Below are 20,248 nucleotides of genomic sequence, written 5' to 3'. Positions count from 1 at the left end.
CAAATTCAGGGTACTCTGTTGAACCCAGAAATACTCTAATCCTATCTGCTTAGCATCCATTCTTGTCGCCAGCCTGTTGAGCATATATATGTAGCCTGGTTTATTGATCACTCAACCAGTAAACATTGTTATACAGCTTGAGAGTGGTCTCCAGAGTGCCATGCCATAGGTCCCATGGCTGTGTGGAGACAAGAGCCTGTGCCATTCCCAGTGCATGGTTTCTGTCCAGTTTCTCTGTTTGTGGGACTTGTGTGAGGATTGGGGGAGGAAAGCACTTAGGAGGCAATGAGTTAGTCATTTTAAATGCATCAATGTGTAGTTTTGTAGGTGGAATAATTGTAAGGTTTTTGGACATCAGTGCCCCAAATTCTAGTTTATTAAGAATTAATATTGCAGCCATAAGTTTTAAACATTGGTTTGTTCTTTATTTTCTCATATTGTAGCTGTGTTTTGGTGTGTATGTATTTGGGGCTGAAATTAGTGGTGTGACGCATAAGGGGAATGTTTTCCATCAGCTCCTGTTTCCTCACCTCCTGCTGCCCCTCCTTTGCCAGCAGTGTTCTCAGGCCCTGCTGGGGCACAGAGAAGATAAGAGGTGAAGGACAGAGATGGCAGGAAGTGGGGTTGAAGTAGCGGGCTGCAGGCAGGGTGGCCAGCATATAGGGTAAAATCAAGGATGGATTGGTACAGGGTGGATGTTGGTGGGAAGCAGAAAGCAAGGTAGCTAGAGGGCAAGTGAACATCATCTTTAAGAAAGTAGGTTTTAAAGGTTCAGACTATTAAAACTTGATTATACTTTGTTGCTACTATGACCCAATACTCTATATACTCAGGTAAACTTTAAGACTTACCTATAGGTTATCTGACAAGTCAGTCACTGACACACTTGGTTTTTATTGTAGATCAAAGACCAAGCTCACCTATTCGCCATCAGGGGAGGAGTGAGGAGCTTGAGCGAGAGGAAAGAAGAGAGGAAAGACGAATAGACAGAGTGGATGAGAGACGAGATGAAAGGGTCAGAGACAGAGATAGGGAGAGGGAGCGAGAGAGGGAGAGGGAGAGAGAGCGGGAACGAGAGCGGGAGCGGGAAAAGGAAAGAGAAAGAGAACTAGAAAGAGAGAGAGCTAGAGAGCGGGAGAGAGAGAGAGAGAAAGAGAGGGAGAGGGAGCGAGAAAGAGAAAGAGATCAGAGAGATCGTGACCATGATCGAGAGCGAGAAAGAGAGAGGGAGCGAGAGAGGGAAAAAGAACGGGAGCGAGAAGAGAGAGAGAGGGAGAGAGAAAGGGAAAGAGAACGGGAAAGAGAAAGGGAACGGGAGCGGGAGAGAGAGCGAGAACGTGAGCGGGAGCGAGAAAGGGCCAGAGAAAGAGAAAAGGAACGAGAACGGCAAAGAGAATGGGAAGATAAAGACAAGGGACGCGATGACCGGAGGGAGAAGCGCGAGGATGTTCATGTTCGAGAGGACAGGATCCCCAGAGACGGCCACGAGGAGAGAAAGTCCAAGTAAGGAGGGTGGGACCCTCAGTAAAGAAGAGTGCACCCGGGGTCTGTGGGTGCTCTGTGCTTTGGTTTGCTCCACTTCCTGTACTGCAGTGTCACTTCCTGTGTATGCATGGATATATAGACCGCACAAAATGTTTGTAGTTGTCTAGAAAAATAATTCTGAATTCTATTTATGGATCCCAGGGGTCTATTTCTGCTCTCTCTCTCTCCATTTTAGTAATGAGTGTGCCAGGCGGTGGTGACACATAGCTTTAATCCCAGCACTCGTGGGGCAGAGGCATGTGATCTCTGTGAGTTCAGGTCAGCCAGGGCTGCATAGAGAAACCCCGTCTAAAACAAAAAAGAATACAGAATGCAAACCTAAGATATTGTAGGCAAATGGACATTTCTCTTGATTCTGTCTCCTAAGACTAAAGTTTTTAAGTCTTTATCTGTTATATAGTTCCATGGTTTGAATATTTTTCATGTATCTATCACCTTACAGTAGCAATTTCTTCAGATTTTTATCATATCTAACCAACCTAAAAATTGAACCTAGAAATTTAGGACTGATGCTAACCCAACAATAGTTAAATGGGACGAATACCTTCATATTTTTATTGCTTGTTTGTCTCGGCGCCCCGAACTTACTAGGAAAACATTGTTTTATGCAACTTTGCTGAGTTACCATAGTGTTTTAGTATTCTAATTTCAGGTTCTCTTAAAAGAAATTTAAATGGGTCATATGTCACTCATCTATGTAAGAAACTGTCCTTTCTCACCTTTTGAACCTGGTATCTAGAAACAGTGTTAACTCTTAAAACTTGAGGATTTAATGGGAAAGAGGTCAGAATTTAATGAGCATATAAGATAACATTAGAATAATTTACCCAGGGTGTTTAAGCCACTCGGTTCAAGTTTAGATACAAAAACAAATGAAGTGAGCACATGGAGTATCTTTTGTTGTTGTTGTTTGTCATTAGGCAAGTGGCTTAGTGCTTTGAAGATAAAAAGAATTTTTATAATATACCCAGTGCCCACATGGTACTAGATGTATCATATAATTTTAGTCATATAAGGAGGGCTTTTACTTTTTCTCTCAATTTCAGACAAGAGAACTTTGATTTGGGGACCATAAGGAACTTATTTAGGTTGTGTGAAATTAATGTGGCTGTAAGTCACACTCATAGCTTTTTAACTCCTTAAGTTTTTAATCCCTCTTCTCAGCATTAGGCATATAAAATTGATAAGTTGTATGACAGAATGCGTTATTGTATTGATTTTTCTGCTATGTTACCAGCCCGGAGTATTTAGCCCTGGCAAGTTTCCCATGAGTGTTTCATGAGTGTAAAGAGAGGAATGTCCCTATAGATTTTTAACTCACAGATTTATATTTTAGCAAATGAAGTAAAAGAAATTTTATTAAAAACCCAGATGTCCTTTCCAAGTATAGCTCTGACAGCATCCCTTTGCTGGGATTGTACGTTCTATTTATGTGAAGAAATACTGGTAAAAAGCAGAGTTTAAAAGGCTTCTTTTTCCCACATGGAACTTAATAACTTGTATTTGTTCAAATTTAGGAAACGCTATAGAAACGAAGGGAGTCCCAGCCCCCGGCAGTCCCCCAAGCGCCGGCGGGAGCATTCTCCCGACAGTGACACCTACCACAGTGGGGATGACAAAAGTGAGTAGTCATTTTCTATCTGTGCGTGCACACTGTAGCCGTGAGTCTGTCCTCTGACTGATGAGCCAGACTTTGTAAAATGCTTTTGTTCTGTGTTTCTTTATGTGAGTAGAGTGTCTTAGGAATACTGCTTTTACACCAGGCCACCATCTTTTCTTAATATTGGTGGTTAGGGATGCGTTTTTATTTTTTATTGTCATTTTGAAATGAAAACTGAGTTTGAAGTTTAAGTGTGGTGTTCTACTTACTGACTTAATGAGATGTGATTGCTTTTATTTTTGTGTAGATGAAAAGCATAGACTCTTGAGCCAGGTCGTACGGCCACAGGAATCTCGTTCTCTCAGCCCGTCCCACCTCACAGAAGACAGGCAGGGTAGATGGAAAGAGGAGGAGCGTAAATCGGAAAGGAAGGAGAGTTCAAGGCGCTACGAAGAACAAGAACTCAAAGAGAAGCTTTCTTGTGGCGACAGGCAAAGGGAGCAGACAGAAAGCGTGGACGGCGGCTCGAGAGCGCGCAGCGCGCAAGACCTGCTCAGCCATCGCCAGGCTGAAGACCGCGACCGAGATGGGTCTGATCGAGCCCATGATGAAAAGAAAAAAGCAAAAGCTCCGAAGAAACCCGTAAAGAAAAAGAGGGAGGAGGATGTTGGAATAGAGAGGGGCAACCCTGAGACACACGAGGATAGCCAAGTGTTTTCACCAAAAAAAGGACAGAAAAAGAAAAACATTGAAAAAAAGCGTAAAAGGTCCAAGGGGGATTCTGATGTTTCTGACGAAGAGGCAGCCCCGCAGAGTAAGAAGAAGAGAGGTCCACGCACACCCCCTATTGCCATCAAGGAGGAGCTGATTGAGATTTCCACTGACAAGGAAGGCATCCTTGAGGATCCCCTGAAGAAAGAAGATACCGCCTTTAGTGACTGGTCTGATGAGGATGTGCCTGACCGCACAGACGGCATGGAAGCTGAGAACACTGCAGCCGTGGCCACTCCCGGGAGCACCCCTTCCCCCATGTCTTCTCTTCTCCCTCCTCCGCCCCCTGTGGCTGCTGCCGGTACTGCAGCCACTGCTCTTGCCGCCTCAGCCATTTCTGCTACCACCTCTACCACCATTTCAAGCTCTGGTGCCACCTCCAATATCAATGCCAGTGAAGACTCACACAGAAAATGCCACAGGGCACGAGGGGAGAAGGTAGAGGTGTCTCATGTGACCCTGGAAGATACACCACATCGCAAGCTGGTGGATCAAAAGAGAAGCAGCAGCCTGGGAAGCAATCGGAGTCACCGCAGCCATACCTCTGGTCGCCTACGCTCCCCATCTAACGATTCTGCACATCGAAGTGGGGACGATCAGGGTGGTCGGAAGAGGGTGCTCCACAGTGGCTCCAGAGATAGAGAAAAGACAAAGAGCCTAGAGCTCACAGGAGAGAGAAAATCTAGGATCGATCAGTTAAAGCGTGGAGAACCCAGTCGAAGTACTTCTTCAGGTAATAAAGCTGTCTTCTGATGAAGAAACACATGCAGTGCAGTGTTCACACAGGATCTTGGGAGTGTGTAACTGGTCCGGCTTATGTATTTTAACTCTCCCTCCTGCAGCCAGTGCCACCTTTAGACCATAGAAAATATGATAGGGAAGGACTAAACTCAGCCATACCAATGCCTACTAGGCTTGTGTGTGTTACAGATGCTTCAGTCCATACTGAAAATAGACAAGGACAGTTGAGACACTGTTTTAATTAGCACTGTAATTGAGAGGTAGGTTTTTCCTTAAAATGAGTTTGGATGTATGGGATTACAGATGTAGAAATATAAATATATAGACAGAACATGTAGAAATTAGAAAAGTGATATATTGTGAGGGACTGTAGAGTAAACATTCTGCCCCGTTTCTTGTATAACTTTACACATGTGCACTTGCTTTAGATCGCCAGGATTCCAGAAGCCACAGCTCAAGAAGAAGCTCTCCTGAGTCAGATCGACAGGTTCACTCCAGGTCTGGGTCATTTGACAGTAGAGACCGACTTCAAGAACGAGATAGGTATGAGCATGACAGAGAGCGTGAGAGGGACCGGAGAGATCCCAGACAAAGGGAATGGGACCGGGAAGCAGACAAAGAGTGGCCTCGCACCAGAGACCGTGATAGACTTCGGGAACGCGAGAGAGACCGAGACAAAAGGAGAGACTTGGACAGAGAGAGAGAGAGACTGGTCGCCGACACCATGGAAAGAGACAGAGAACGAGATAGAACTTTTGAGACGTCTCAGTTGGAATCTGTGAAGCGAAGTGAAGTCAAATTGGAGAGTGAACACGACAGAGACCTGGAAGGCAGCTCCCGGGACTCTGTGGCCTTGGACAAAGAAAGGATGGACAGAGACCTGGGGTCTGCGCAGGGGTTTGAGGATGTGAGTAAAGCGGAGAGAACAGAGAGCCTGGAAGGTGAGGGCGCCGCTCTTCTGTTGTATTGCTCCAATCCTTTTCCAGTTTTCTGCAGGACGGCATTTTCTGTAAAAGTCACCCATGAATAAATAGACAGTTGGCTGCATCTGTTCCAGTGGAGTAGATGAGTAAGGAGAGCCTGGGAGGAGAGGTGTGTCATTTAGTAGACTTTGCTCAGAGAGCTTGGTGAGGTAAAGAAGTGGTGATTAAAGTAGAAAGGGGGGAGCGGAGTGTCAGAACAGCCACTTCAACCACTGCCTACATGTTGAAATAGCTCACGTAGCTGCATAACTTACAGCCGGTAATAACATCACATCTTATTCTTACATGTTAAAACACTGTCAGCTCAGCATGATGGCTCACACCTATAGAACTGTCTCCGGGAAGGAAGGCTGAGGCCGGAGAATCAGGTTCAAGTCAGTTTGGTCTACAAAGCAAGACCTTGTCTCAACATGTGACAGAAATTGAAGTGAAGCATTAAATAGCCATTAGCGGCTCCTGTTTGCTCGGGCAATAGAAAAGAACACGCTGTAACCCCACCCCTAAAACTGTTGGGTAGCAGATAGGCTGTAGAAGCCTGATGCCACTCTTTGCTCTTTAGTTAGAATCCAGGGCCACATCAGCCACGTGATCCACGCAGAGTCAGTCTTAAGTCATGGAACCTCTGTCCCCACTGTCTCTCCCAACACCTTTCACTCCCACTGTGCCAGACAAACTGACTCACTGTAGAGTTGGGGTGATAGTGACCTTAGTCAAAAAAGAGATATTACAACCCGTTTAGTTTGTTACTGTTCAATTCAATTTAGTTATGCAGAAAATCTAAACTTCGTTAAAACCATGACTCATGATTTCATGTTATTTATATCAAAATTGAGGTGAAATGTAATAAGAAAGCTAAGGTAAAGGTGTCAAGTGTGTAAACAGTCTCTTTTTACATCAGTGGATTTTACTATAGGTCAAATGCTGTTATATGGCAATTCAAAGTAATGAATATCGTTGTCCATGTGCTCGTTGTTCATGTACAGTCAGGACGCAGACAGCTGACTCCACATGTCTGGTGTCCCGTTTTTCTTCAGCCTCTTTTTCATCTCCTGTCATCTCTCTCTCACTCTTGCCTTCGGGTGCTCCCCTGGGCTGTATCTGTAAGCATTCCTGCAGTGTCTCAGAATGACTTTCCCAGGGTTTCCTCCTGTTGATGAATTGTCACTCTCGCCCTTTGTCATCAGGACTGTGTCATCACAGCAGTACTGTCCATGCTCAGCCTGTGCGTGCACTCTCCACCTAATATTTCTTGAACTCTGTACCTCAGGTTAACAGGAGATGGCTTCTGAGAATTCTTTGGAAATTCTGCCTCGCTTGGACTCTCCAATTTTACTGTCCAGATTTACGTCATTGTTCTGACAATAACCTTTCATTTCAACTCACCAGATTATTAAGTTTTGTTTTGCTTGGGGTTTTTGTTTCATTGTTTTGTTTTGCTGTATAATAGCATTGGCCTGTATAGTAAAGTTTAGAAAGGTAGATTGTTACATCTGTTGGTTGTGTAACTTCTGGTATGCCTATTTTTCCATTTAACAAAACATCTAAGTTTTCATCACATTACATTCTCATCTCAATTTTGGGTATAAGTAGCATCAGGTCACAAGTTATGGTTCTAATGGAAGTGCAGCCTTGGGATGTAATTGAATGTAATTGAACTAATCATCATAATAGGTCTTTTAGGACCTATCCTGAATATATCATTTCTTTACTGTGGCCACAGATAATGCATAAATATTTAGAAAGTAATTGTTTATCACGTAAATATTTTACTCAGCTTATGATAGAGAAAAGTGAGTGAGATAAACTTGACAAACTAAACTCTGCTGTGTACATTTATTTTTAGAAATTTATTAGTGTAATAATATTGGAATAGCTTGCCTTGGGGATGTTGAAAAATACAGAATTTTATAGTAAAGAATAATCAGTAAACCATTGTCGGGGGAGGAGACTCTGCTGTGGAAGGGGTTCAGGAGGCCACAGTGGTGCAGCTTTCACGAGGTGTTACACATGCCAGCATGAACTTTTCAGTAATGCACATGCCGGAGACTCAGCAGGACCTCCACAGGCCACTCAGCTCAGAGCACACGGGGCCAGCACTGCTGCTGCTGTGCCTGTGGTCTGTGCCTCGGGCTCAGTCTGGATCTCAGCATCAGTGGAGGCTTTGGTGGTCAGAGTGCCGTCTACCATACGCCAGGGCCCAGAGGCTAGCTGATGCAGTAGCAATCTGGGGGTCACTGATGTGAGAGCAAGATTGTCAATCTGAAGAAAGCAAAAATCAGTTCTGGAGACCAACCAAGTCACATAGTATAAAAATATAATTGGTTGAAAAGCTCTAAAATCCTAGGTTCCACTTTTCTTGTTAGGATCAGCTTCATTGCTCAGCATGACCAAGGAAGGACTCTGACGTCCTGCAGTGGCCTCACCGACCAGCAGTGTGTTGCTGTTACTGAGGATAATAGTGTGCATAAAGGGATTCCTCTGAAAAGTAGAGAACCTGTTAGAATTATTAGAACTACTTACTTTACAGCCTCAAACTTTTTATGCTGCAGATGAATACCCATGAGCTGTTGTTACGGTTTGCAAACAAGGATTATAGATCCATAAAATATGTAGCTTAGAAATAATTAAGCAAATTTATAGTTTGGGGACTAGGTTTACAACTAACTCAGCAGGAAATAAAAGCTTAGCTGGGGAATAGTTGGGGGGAAAGTCGATAAAATACAAAATAGGATTTATACCGCTGATGGCAACACAAACATTCTGATACTACATTAAAGCATTTCTCCAACAATTGTATTCAGAAAGGAAAACATTGAGACAGAGACGCGGAATGGAGCATAGTGGAAATTAAATGCATTTTCATATTTGTGCCTCACTGTTAGAATGTTAGATATGAGCTAAGTATCATAGACTAAGATTCGAGCTTGTATGTAGTTTGAAATAGGTTTGCAAGTTTTTAAAATGAGTTTGTTCTATAGCCTTTAGAAGTTATATTTTTTTCTCAATATTCAGGCATTATTGTTGAAAATTAACACACAAAAAGGAGGCATGGAATAGGAGGGGGGGTGTTGAAAAAGGGCTCCAGCAGAGGGAAGGGAGGCAGGGGTGAAATGGCACAAACTGAGTGTGCACAGAATGTGACTAGTAAAGTTTTTCAGGTTAAGTTATCAAGTGTTTGACTGAGAAATGTAGTTTTCTGGTTAAAACCAAAAACAACCTTTTGCACGTCCTTTTATTGTACCCAGTGCTATCTGCCTTTTAATTCCACTTTAGTTTTTACCTCTCCCGTTTAGTTTTTATTTATTTATTTTTGACATGAACTTCCTTTGCCTGTTTAGCAGGAGATGACGAGTCCAAGTTAGATGATGCACATTCGTTAGGGTCTGGTGCTGGGGAAGGCTATGAGCCCATCAGTGACGACGAGCTAGATGAAATTCTGGCAGGGGATGCGGAAAAGAGAGAGGACCAGCAGGAAGAGGAGAAGATGCCAGGTAATGCACTGCAGAGCCCAGAAGAACTGCAGTATGGGGCGAATGTGTCCTTGGAAGAGGTGGGGGGCTCTTAGCTCTTCCCATTAAGAGTGTCACAGTGTGTGCATCTGTATTCACAATCCACATTCCCTGTGAAAGCGCGTCCTAGGGAAGAGAGAATTGTAAGATTTCTTTTCCCGAGTTGAAGATGCATATTATCTCACCAAATCCCAGCTGTTTGCCAGTGTCCAACATGGCAGGTATGTGGTGCAAGACTTCACAACTGTCGTGGACTCAGTCAACTTTTTAAGCAACTTTCAGAAATAGAGAGAGCTGAAGTCTGTTTGAACGTAGTTGATATAGTTCCTTTTCTGAAATCTGTCCACTCCCTGACTGTTGTCCTAGTGTGCTGTGTTCATTGCCAGCTCGCTTGATTGAGTTCTGGGAAGCAGCACCCTTGATCTCAGCAGCACCCTTGATCTCAGGGAGCCAGCCACCTCATGTGCAAGCATTGATTTTAGTTTTTGAGATAGGATCTCTGACTTCAAACCCCCTGTATAACTGAGGCGACCCTCACTCTCCTGCCTGTGCCTCCCCAAACCCCAGGTTACCTGCATGTACCCCATGCCTGCCTTGTCTCATTTTCTTGTTGTTCTAGGTAAGGAGTCACTGGGCATGGCCTGGATCTCTGTAATACTCTTATTTCATGTGACCTTTTATTTCCTAACTTAGAGATGTGATTTGTCACGTCCTCTTCAGCCGATTACCTGCTGTGTGTTACTAGTCACTGTAGCACTCTTTTACATTCAGTCACTTATCTTTTTGTTGGGGTGCACATAAGCTCTGACTGCAGAAACCTTCTCGCCAGCCTCAGGAGGCAGTTTCTTGGTATAAATAAAGTCCTGTTCTTCCATTCTTTAACTTTGTTACAGATCCATTAGATGTGATAGATGTGGACTGGTCTGGACTAATGCCAAAGCATCGGAAAGAGCCGAGAGAGCCCGGGGCTGCACTCTTAAAGTTCACACCCGGAGCCGTGCTACTACGAGTTGGGATTTCTAGAAAGTTGGCCGGTTCTGAGCTCTTTACCAAAGTTAAAGAAACATGTCAACAACTTCTAGAGAAACCCAAAGGTAACTTTACTTTGCCCTAACTGTATAACATGCTGTAACAATTAGTATGCTCTTGGGAAGGATTCCATTTGGTTATCTTATAGAACTTGTGCTCTAGGAACTGTTTTAAGGAGTTATTTATATTATTTCTTAAGTTCAAGAAAAGCTTAATTCTGAAGAAAACATAAGAAAATGAACTTTTTTTTTTTAAAAGATTTATTTTATTTATTATATATAAGTACACTGTAGCTGTCTTCAGATACTCCAGAAGAGGGCATCCGATCTCTTTACAGATGGTTGTGAGCCACCATGTGGTTGCTGGGTATTGAACTCTTGACCTCTGGAACAGCAGTCGGGTGCTCTTAACCACTGAGCCATCTCTCCAGCCCGAAAATGAACTTTTTATATCAAAACTTTTTAAAAAATTTATTTATTTCACTTACATAAGTACACTGTAACTGTTTTCAGACGCACCAGAAGAGGGTATTCGTTCCCATTACAGATGGTTGTGAGCCACCATGTGGTTGCTAGGAATTGAACTCAGGACCTCTGGAAGAAACAGTCAGTGCTCTTAACCACTGAGCCATCTCTCCAACCTCAAACATGTTTTGAAGGCTAAGTGTAAGCAGGAGGCATTGGACTCAATTGCAGCACCACAGAAAAGAGAAAATGCTTTTTAACAGTTCAGGTGTCAGAATACACAGAGCTTTGCTCAGGGCTAAACAAAACAGTTCATGAAGTTGGTAGGTTTTTTCCTAAGCAAATGATGGATGACTTCACAACCCTTTCTCCAGGTAACAAGCAGAGGAATGTATGCAAATACAGAGTCTAGGTTAGGCCTTTAATAAGAATGGTTTCGCTTGGTGGGTAGAGTGGCTGATCTGTAATCCAGAAAACATCCTGCCTGCCACCCCGTCTGTCCATTCCTGTGAGCTGCAGTTGGAGTAGTTATACCACAAGGTCTTTGGACTGCAGTAAGAGCAGGCCAGTGACTACAGGGAAGACACTGAGAGCAGTGCCCGGACTAGAGCAGCATTATGTTTTCATTGTTAGTATTTAGTCAGATATTTCATCCGAATTATTTTTACCTTAGCAAAATTGAACCTTTTAATGTATGGGTACTGGTGGTTTTGTTCTGGTGTTTGTTTTGTAGCTTACTAAAACTTTTGTCAGTGATGCTGGACAGATGCTCAGACGAGGAGAGGGAGAAAGAGTGAAGGCACCATTACTTACCACGTTTATTTTATATCCCTAAAAGGGTTTTTTTGGTTTGTTTGTTTGTTTGTTTGTTTGTTTGGAGAGGAAATTTTTGTTTTAAAAGTTTCATGAGCTCATGTCCTTTTGCCTAGTCCCATAATCAATAAAATTTCTTAATTTTAAGACTACTAAGATTGTAATTGAACATTTTGTAACCTGAAAAGTGACCTGAAGGTTCTTACCACATTCTTTTTACTTTGGTTAGATCTATGACCCTCAGAAAATAACTCCTCTACCCCCAGTTTTTGTCTACATTATCACAGCCTAATTTTTTAATAAAAGTGTGTGTGTGTGTGTACATGTACATGTGTCTATCTGTCTGTGTGTCAACATGTGTGTCAAGGTAAGTGTTTTCTCTTTCCCTTACATGGTTTGATTGAAAGCCACATTACTGTGTTTAACACATTGTCCCAGGTGTTTATGTGACTGAGGCGTCTGGCTAAGAGCCAGCTGTGCTCACACTGGAGGTCCAGAGACCACTGTCTCTGCCGTGACTGCATTTCACTCTTGCTGTAGAACAGTCCTGAGACAGAGGACTGTAAGTGGTATTTACTGCTAGGCCACACACTGAGTTTGACTTAAATGCTCTTGCTTTACCTTTCTCCAAAGTCAGTAGTCAGTGGCCTTATTCTCCCTCTGAAGACTGCTTTTGGCACATTTTAAATCTAAAACAACATCACGCTATTGTTCTTACTAAGATGAACAAGGTACCTGTGTGTTGAAGATCCTTCTATGGGGAACTATTGCTGCTAGCTTTGACAAGTCATTCACTAAGGTTTAGTAAATGAGGAGGTCTTGAAGGATTCAGTTAAGTCAGTGGTGACACTTACCTTTAAGGGAGACTTAATGTATGCTTGTTTTGATTGAAAGATGCAGACAGCCTTTTTGAACATGAACTAGGGGCTCTCAACATGGCTGCTTTACTTCGAAAAGAAGAGCGAGCGAGTCTCCTTAGTGACCTGGGACCATGTTGTAAAGCATTATGTTTCAGACGGGATTCCGCAATCCGGAAGCAGCTTGTGAAGAACGAAAAGGTACCACGCAGTGGTTGGTAGGAATAGTATGTTTCCATCTTAACTGTTTGTGACTTTGCTTTCCTAGTCCCCAGGCACCTAAAGGAAGAACCCACATGGTGCTTGTTGAGTGATAATTGTCATTCCAAACTTCATGCACAGAAAATCTGTTCATTCGTGAAATGTTTGCATGTGAGCAGAGCTCCTTAATGTAAGCAGACAGATCAGTCTGTGTATAGTATTTACTGCAGAGTAACAAAGGTGGTTTGAAGTCAGAAAGAGGAGTTTCTTTTTTTTTTTTTTTTTTATTAACTTGAATATTTCTTATATACATTTCGAGTGTTATTCCCTTTCCGGTTTCCGGCAAACATCCCCCTCCCCCTCCCCTTCCTTATGGGTGTTCCCTCCCCACCTCCCCCATTGCCGCCTCCCCCAACAGTCTAGTTCACTGGGGGTTCAGTCTTAGCAGGACCCAGGGCTTCCCCTTCCACTGGTGCTCTTACTAGGATATTCATTGCTACCTATGAGGGTCAGAGTCCAGGGTCAGTCCATGTATAGTCTTTTAGGTAGTGGCTTAGTCCCTGGAAGCTCTGGTTGCTTGGCATTGTTGTACATATGAGGTCTCAAGCCCCTTCAAGCTCTTCCCATTCTTTCTCTGATTCCTTCAACGGGAGTCCTATTCTCAGTTCAGTGGTTTGCTGCTGGCATTCGCCTCTGTATTTGCTGTATTCTGGCTGTGTCTCTCAGGAGCGAGCTACATGAGGCTCCTGTCGGTCTGCACTTTTTTGCTTCATCCATCTTGTCTAATTGGGTGGCTGTATATGTATGGGCCACATGTGGGCAGGCTCTGAATGGGTGTTCCTTCAGTCTCTGTTTTAATTTTTGCCTCTCTCTTTCCCTGCCAAGGGTATTCTTTTTGTTCCCCTTTTTAAAGAAGGAGTGAAGCATTCACATTTTGATTATCCGTCTTGAGTTTCATTTGTTCTAGGCATCTAGGGTAATTCAAGCATTTGGGCTAATAGCCACTTATCAATGAGTGCATACCATGTATGTTTTTCTGTGATTGGGTTAGCTCACTCAGGATGATATTTTCCAGTTCCAACCATTTGCCTACGAATTTCATAAAGTCGTTGTTTTTGATAGCTGAGTAATATTCCATTGTGTAGATGTACCACATTTTCTGTATCCATTCCTCTGTTGAAGGGCATCTGGGTTCTTTTCCAGCTTCTGGCTATTATAAATAAGGCTGCGGCGAACATAGTGGAGCACGTGTCTTTTTATATGTTGGGGCATCTTTTGGGTATATGCCCAAGAGAGGTATAGCTGGATCCTCAGGCAGTTCAATGTCCAATTTTCTGAGGAACCTCCAGACTGATTTCCAGAATGGTTGTACCAGTCTGCAACCCCACCAACAATGGAGGAGTGTTCCTCTTTCTCCACATCCTCGCCAGCATTTGCTGTCACCTGAGTTTTTGATCTTAGCCATTCTCACTGGTGTGAGGTGAAATCTCAGGGTTGTTTTGATTTGCATTTCCCTGATGACTAAAGATGTTGAACATTTCTTTAGGGTGTTTCTCAGCCATTCGGCATTCCTCAGCTGTGAATTCTTTTGTTTAGCTCTGAACCCCATTTTTTAATAGGTTATTTGTCTCCTCATGGTCTAACTTTTTGAGTTCTTTTGTATATTTTGGATATAAGGCCTCTATCTGTTGTAGGATTGGTAAAGATCTTTTCCCGATCTGTTGGTTGCCGTTTTGTCCTAACCACAGTGTCCTTTGCCTTACAGAAGCTTTGCAGTTTTATGAGATCCCATTTGTCGATTCTTGATCTTAGAGCATAAGCCATTGGTGTTTTGTTCAGGAAATTTTTTCCAGTGCCCATGTGTTCCAGATGCTTCCCTAGTTTTTCTTCTATTAGTTTGAGTGTGTCTGGTTTGATGTGGAGGTCCTTGATCCACTTGGACTTAAGCTTTGTACAGGGTGATAAGCATGGATCGATCTGCATTCTTCTACATGTTGACCTCCAGTTGAACCAGCACCATTTGCTGAAAATGCTATCTTTTTTCCATTGGATGGTTTTGGCTCCTTTGTCAAAAATCAAGTGACCATAGGTGTGTGGGTTCATTTCTGGGTCATCAATTCTATTCCATTGGTCTATCTGTCTGTCTCTGTACCAATACCATGCAGTTTTTATCACTATTGCTCTGTAATACTGCTTGAGTTCAGGGATAGTGATTCCCCCTGAAGTCCTTTTATTGTTGAGGATAGCTTTAGCTATCCTGGGTTTTTGTTATTCCAGATGAATTTGCAAATTGTTCTGTCTAACTTTTAAAGAATTGGATTGGTATTTTGATGGGGATTGCATTGAATCTGTAGATCGCTTTTTGGTAAATGGCCATTTTACTATATTAATCCTGCCAATCCATGAGCATGGGAGATCTTTCCATCTTCTGAGGTCTTCTTCAATTTCTTTCTTCAGTGTCTTGAAGTTCTTATTGTACAGATCTTTTACTTGCTTGGTTAAAGTCACACCGAGGTACTTTTATATTATTTGGGTCTATTATGAAGGGTGTCGTTCCCCTAATTTCTTTTCTCGCTTGTTTCTCTTTTGTGTAGAGGAAGGGAGGAGTTTCTTTAGATATGAGAAGGATCTGGTGAGAGAGTCTTAGGCTTTTTAAAGTTAGAAACTGGGACTGTAGGTGAATGTGGCCGACATGGGCAGTATGACAGAAGAAACTTGGTCCGGTAAAGTTAGAAAAGCACTGACTGAGATTTTACAGGAGTCAATAAGAAAACATTGATTATCTTTCTATAATATTGCTATAAAGAAAAATAGGTTTGAGGAGATTAAATTTATAAAACAAATGATATGAACCCTCTCTAAAGATTAAAATGAACACAGGAGGAATGGGAGACTTTTTAGAAAGTCAAGTCTATGTGGCTAGAGAGCGGCTCAGTGGTTAAGAGCACTCACTGCTTTCCCAGAGGGCTGCGGTTCAGTTCCCAGCACCGTCAGGTGGCTCATAGCCACCTATGTAACTCCAGCTCCAGGGGATCCAGCACCCTCTTCTGGCTTCTGTAGGTTCTTTCACCCTCTCCCTGTTTGTCTCCCCTCCCTTGTTCCCTCCTTCCCTCTCTATCTGTCTCATCTCACTGTCTTCTCCTTCTATTCCCCCTCTTCCTTGTCTGTCTTTCTCATCTGTCTGTCTGTCTATCTTCCCCACATAAAGTCCTGATTAAAAATGGCTTTTGAAGAACAGTCATCATTCTCCTTTGCTATTTCTGTTTCGCATGTCCTTAATATCTCTCATTCTTCTGCCTGGGCACTGTCTCTCCTGGCAGCCTTTCTTAACTCAGCATTTCTCTCCTAAGCATGTATGTAGTCAGTCCTCTTTGTAGTTGGGCACTGATAGCAGTCACCACCATTCTATTATTATTTCCATCTTACATTACACTTGCATCCTTTATGGCTGATTCTAATAAGGAGTGCCAGTATCTTCAGGATACTGCCCACTTTGTATAAAATATATTTTATAGTTCTTGTTGGTTCCTCCCTAATACACTGTTGTGTCCCTCAAATACGGTAGCAACTTAAAAGCCCTGAAAAGTCTCAAAGAGAATTGTTTAGAACCTTGTACCTTGTAATTCAGAGTACAGATAATTAATGGACCATACGACACATCGTGACATTTAATGACTCATTATAAATGTCTTAATTGATCCATCTGCAGAAAGAATTGTGAGTGTTCCGATTTCTCAGTGTTAAAGACGTTGGCAGTAGCTGGACCTGGTGAACTCTGTTGTGTAGCTTGCGAACTCTGCTGAGGGGGAGGTGGGAGGGTCTTGAGCTTGAGACCAGCCGAGGTTACAAACATAGCACAAGCTGAGAGAGGGACAGAACTGAAAACAGTTTAAATGCTCCGAAGCCCCGTGAGAACACTGAGATTGAGCTTTGTGTCACTATAAAAGAGAAGAGGAGAGCAGGGCTGGATTCTTCTCCAGGGACAAAAAGTGGAAAAACCATTAATTACATATTTGACATTGTAACTTTATGGGAAAATTACTTTGAAGTATTTTATGTATAAAGCACCTTAGGAAAAATTAAGAAAAGAAAAGACATAGCTGTTGTAAATGAATTTTAAAATCATTTTAGCATTATAATATTAGAGTAACACAGCAAATAAAAGGAAGGATATAATAGCAGATTAAAAAAATTGGAGATAGAAGGACATTAAAAAATTCATAGTGAAACCAAAAGCTGGGCTTTTTTGTTTGTTTGTATGTTTGGTTTTTTAAAGAAATTAATAGTCTCCCAGCTAAACTAAGAAGACGTTGATGAGCAGTAACGAGAAGAAAAATTTCAATGACATTATGAATGCCATAGGGATAGGAGGATAGTAGGGGCCTGGGTGTGGCTCCATGAGGGAGGGCTTGTCTGGCAAGCTCACGGCTCTGGGTTCAGTCCTCAGCACTGAGCACCAAAACAGAAGAAGAAAAGACAAAGGTTGAGTTTAACGTTCAGTTTAGTAGCAATGAATAGACTGAGTCCTCAAACTACGAAATCTGTGTAAGAATAGAAGACTGAAGTAGCTTTACTCCTGGACATGCATGCTTACAAGTCTGCTGTATATTACAAGAAAAGAAAAAGCCAAGATAACAACAAAACAAATACTGATTCTACACAGTGCTTCCAGAAAGAAAGCAGCAGGGCTCCTTTCTAGCTTATGTCACAGTCCAGCATTGAGAAAACTGCCGTTCATCCCCTCTCGTGTAGACAGTCGTAAAGATCCTACACAATGTTGGGAAATCAAATTAAAAATAAATAAAGTGAACCCTGTATCACAATCAAGTATGGGTTACCCCAGAAATCAAAGACTGGCCAACATTCTAAAATCATTCACTGTGTTCTACATATCAGACTAAAAAGAAAAAAATACATGATCATATCATGTAATAGTTAAGATTACTGTTCTCCAAAAAACTGGTGTACAAATTTAACAAAATTCTAATAAAAATCCAACCAAGATTCTTGTACTTGTAGAGATGAATAAGCTGATTCTAGTGTTTCTGTGGAGCCTGGTCATACCATTTACACACACACACACACAAAGGTAAATAAATAGATGGGAGGATTTATCTACTAATTTCAAGCTATTGTGAAAATATATTTAAAATAATGTAGTTATAGGTAAATAATAGAATTTCAGTTAAGTGGAAGTGAGCAGATTCCACAAGTAAACAGACACAAATGTAACCAGTGAAGAGGGACAAGAGAGCATAAAATAATTTCAGGTTTTAAAACTAATTTTTGTTATGAAATATTCATTTCTCTTCATAAATTGAGACACTGGTTAATAAAAGGAAAAGACAGTGGGAGACAGTACTTATGAATAATCTTCTAAATATCCCAAATATATACAGATATTCTCAAGAATTAACAATAAAAAATAATAGAAAAATTTTCAAAATGGTGAAATATTTAAACAGACATTATGCCAATGTTAATCACATGAGTAGATGTGTATCATCACTAGCCGTTATGGAATATAAATTAAGGCTGCAGTGAAATCCTATTAATTACCAAAAAGAACTAGCCAGCTAAACCTTGACCACACTGGTCCCCACACTGAAACCACGTCCAGGGTCCTTCCTCAGCAGAAAACGAGCCGCAGCACAGCTGACCATTGCTAGTACCCGTCGGCAGAACGCACTCCTGGCATCCGGTGCAGCATGCATGACTCTCAGAGGCATTATGTTGAAGAGAGGAACTAAGATCAGTAGGTTAGGCCTGACCTTATTTCTGTGACTTTTGAGGAACAGTGAGGAACAGAAGACATCAGTGGTTGCCAGGATTAGGGTTATGAATATGAGGTAAATGCTTCATTGAGTAAAAACAATGTCTGTCTACCCTGATTGTTGCCATGTTTCCATGAATCTGTATGTGTATTAAACCTCATAGAATTGTACATAAAAAGTTATTTTATTCTGTTCTATGGCCCAAATGCTGTGAGACTAATAAGGAGTAAAGAATGTATGACTTAGGAAGGAAAAATGAGGACAAAGTGATTCTTTTCTCAGAATTTGCGCCTTGTCAGGCGAAAGCAAGATTGAATACAGGTGTCAGTCAGCAGGGAGAAGCAGAGGCTCAGCGTTCTTCTTCTTCTCTGCATTTCTCACCAGAAATGCAGATTAAATGGAGCTCATTACTTGTTGGGAACTGGGAAGGAGCCCACTATAGTAAGAGCTAAACCGGGTGCCCACTGAAGCTCGTTTGACTGGTCTTGAGCAGGGTCCTAGTTTTGCTCTAACATCCGTGGAGTTGAGAGTCAGTGCTCAGCTGACACTGGGGTCGGGTGGAGCTACCCTGCCTCTCCTCCCCACTGTCACCCAGCTTGTTGCTTGTGTTTCCTCCAAATAGGGAACCGTGAAGCAGGCGTACACCAACACTCCGATGGTAGACAACGAGCTGCTTCGGCTGAGTCTTCGGTTACTTAAGAGGAAGACCACCTGCCACACCCCTGGGCAGGAAAAGACTGAAGATGGGAAATTAGCACCGTGCAGTGGCCAGCAGGAGCTGTGTGTGTCCTAGGCAGAGATTGAGGATGGCCCGTTTGCTCTTTCTTCACAGCAGTGCATAATCTTTCTCAAAGTTTTTTGTTTTGAGACGTTGCTAATTACAGAGACAGAAGAGTCACCGGCCACATCAGATGTGAAGAACTTCAGTCTTCAGAGACACCAGTTTTGGTTCATTTAAGATTTTACATTAATTTTTATACAGTAATTGACTCTCAGGCAAAATAATGTGAAAATGTCTAGATTTAGTAATTTCGTCTGTGTCTTCATTAAAATTGAAGATTTTAAGAAACCAGGTCACCCCTGCTCTTCCAGCCTATGAATACTTCCTATGAAATAAAAGCACTGATTTTTATTCTGGATCACCACGCAGAACTGACCGTAGTCAGAAAGGTGTGTCGCTAGAGGCTGCTGCACGGGCTGCAGTGCCGTGTACAGAGCTCTGAGGTGCGCCGGCCTCTCGAGTGCGCCTGGAGGCAGTCTTCACAAGGAAACCCCAGTGGGTTTGCTTTTTTCTTTTGAAAATTCTAAAATAAATGACTCCATGGGATTTTTTTTTACACATGTACATTGCTACATTATATATTGGAAGTCTTTGGACTTTTGAGTGGGGTTTAATTGTTCATTATCAGAGACTGTGTGCTATTTTATTTTTAATAAATGTACGTTCCCTTTTCTTGTTGTAGATTTTCCTTGCTCTTTATTAATCAGACTCCAGACACTGAGAAACCCGTATCGTTTCATGCTTCACATCTTTTCCTGCGTGTGTACTTCCGTTGGGCATTTGTGTGTGTGAGAGGATACCAGAGGATGCACATCCTACCCGCTAGTAATTCTGGAAGCAAAGCAAGAGCTCACAAACCTGTGATCAGAGTGAAAGCCCTGCCACCTCACCTCAGCTCTGAGTGCCTCCACCCATCCTGTACTATGTGAAATTTACTTTTTACATCTCAGAATAGTTTGTTCTTGTGTGTGTGTTTAGTTCATGAGGTAGACTCTTAGGAGCTGGGATAGTTGACAAACTGAAGAATTGGGCAGACAGTAGTGCTGGGTGATTAATATAGAGGAGATGTTCTGAGTCGCTCCTGGCTTTTCATGGGGCTCTTTTAAAGCCCTGAGCCTGTGTTACTTCTCTCTGGCCTAGTATCCCATCTCTGGAGATCGCATGGAGACACTGGGGCAGT

At 42.3% G+C, this 20,248-nt stretch overlaps 1 protein-coding gene across 3 annotated transcripts in view; it reads left to right on the top strand.

Moving 5' to 3' along the window:
- The window catches only part of Zc3h13 (zinc finger CCCH-type containing 13), a 67,730-nt gene extending 47,981 nt beyond the window's left edge, over positions 1–19,749 (top strand). For 2 of the 3 annotated variants that reach the window (XM_032918406.1, XM_032918405.1), the window contains exons 12-19: positions 903–1,503; positions 3,063–3,166; positions 3,453–4,649; positions 5,086–5,598; positions 8,979–9,131; positions 10,043–10,243; positions 12,350–12,513; positions 18,910–19,749. In XM_032918406.1, the coding sequence (XP_032774297.1) occupies positions 903–1,503; positions 3,063–3,166; positions 3,453–4,649; positions 5,086–5,598; positions 8,979–9,131; positions 10,043–10,243; positions 12,350–12,513; positions 18,910–19,080 (3,104 nt within the window). In that variant the 3' untranslated portion in view covers positions 19,081–19,749. The remainder of the gene's footprint in view (positions 1–902; positions 1,504–3,062; positions 3,167–3,452; positions 4,650–5,085; positions 5,599–8,978; positions 9,132–10,042; positions 10,244–12,349; positions 12,514–18,909) is intronic. The other variant, XM_032918407.1, reaches the window with a different exon arrangement.
- Positions 19,750–20,248: the final 499 nt, after the last annotated feature.

Source organism: Rattus rattus, chromosome 12 (assembly GCF_011064425.1).
Source record: "Rattus rattus isolate New Zealand chromosome 12, Rrattus_CSIRO_v1, whole genome shotgun sequence".
In the NCBI taxonomy this organism is placed as follows: Eukaryota; Metazoa; Chordata; class Mammalia; order Rodentia; family Muridae; genus Rattus; species Rattus rattus.
This window is presented reverse-complemented; position numbering and strand designations above follow the sequence as displayed.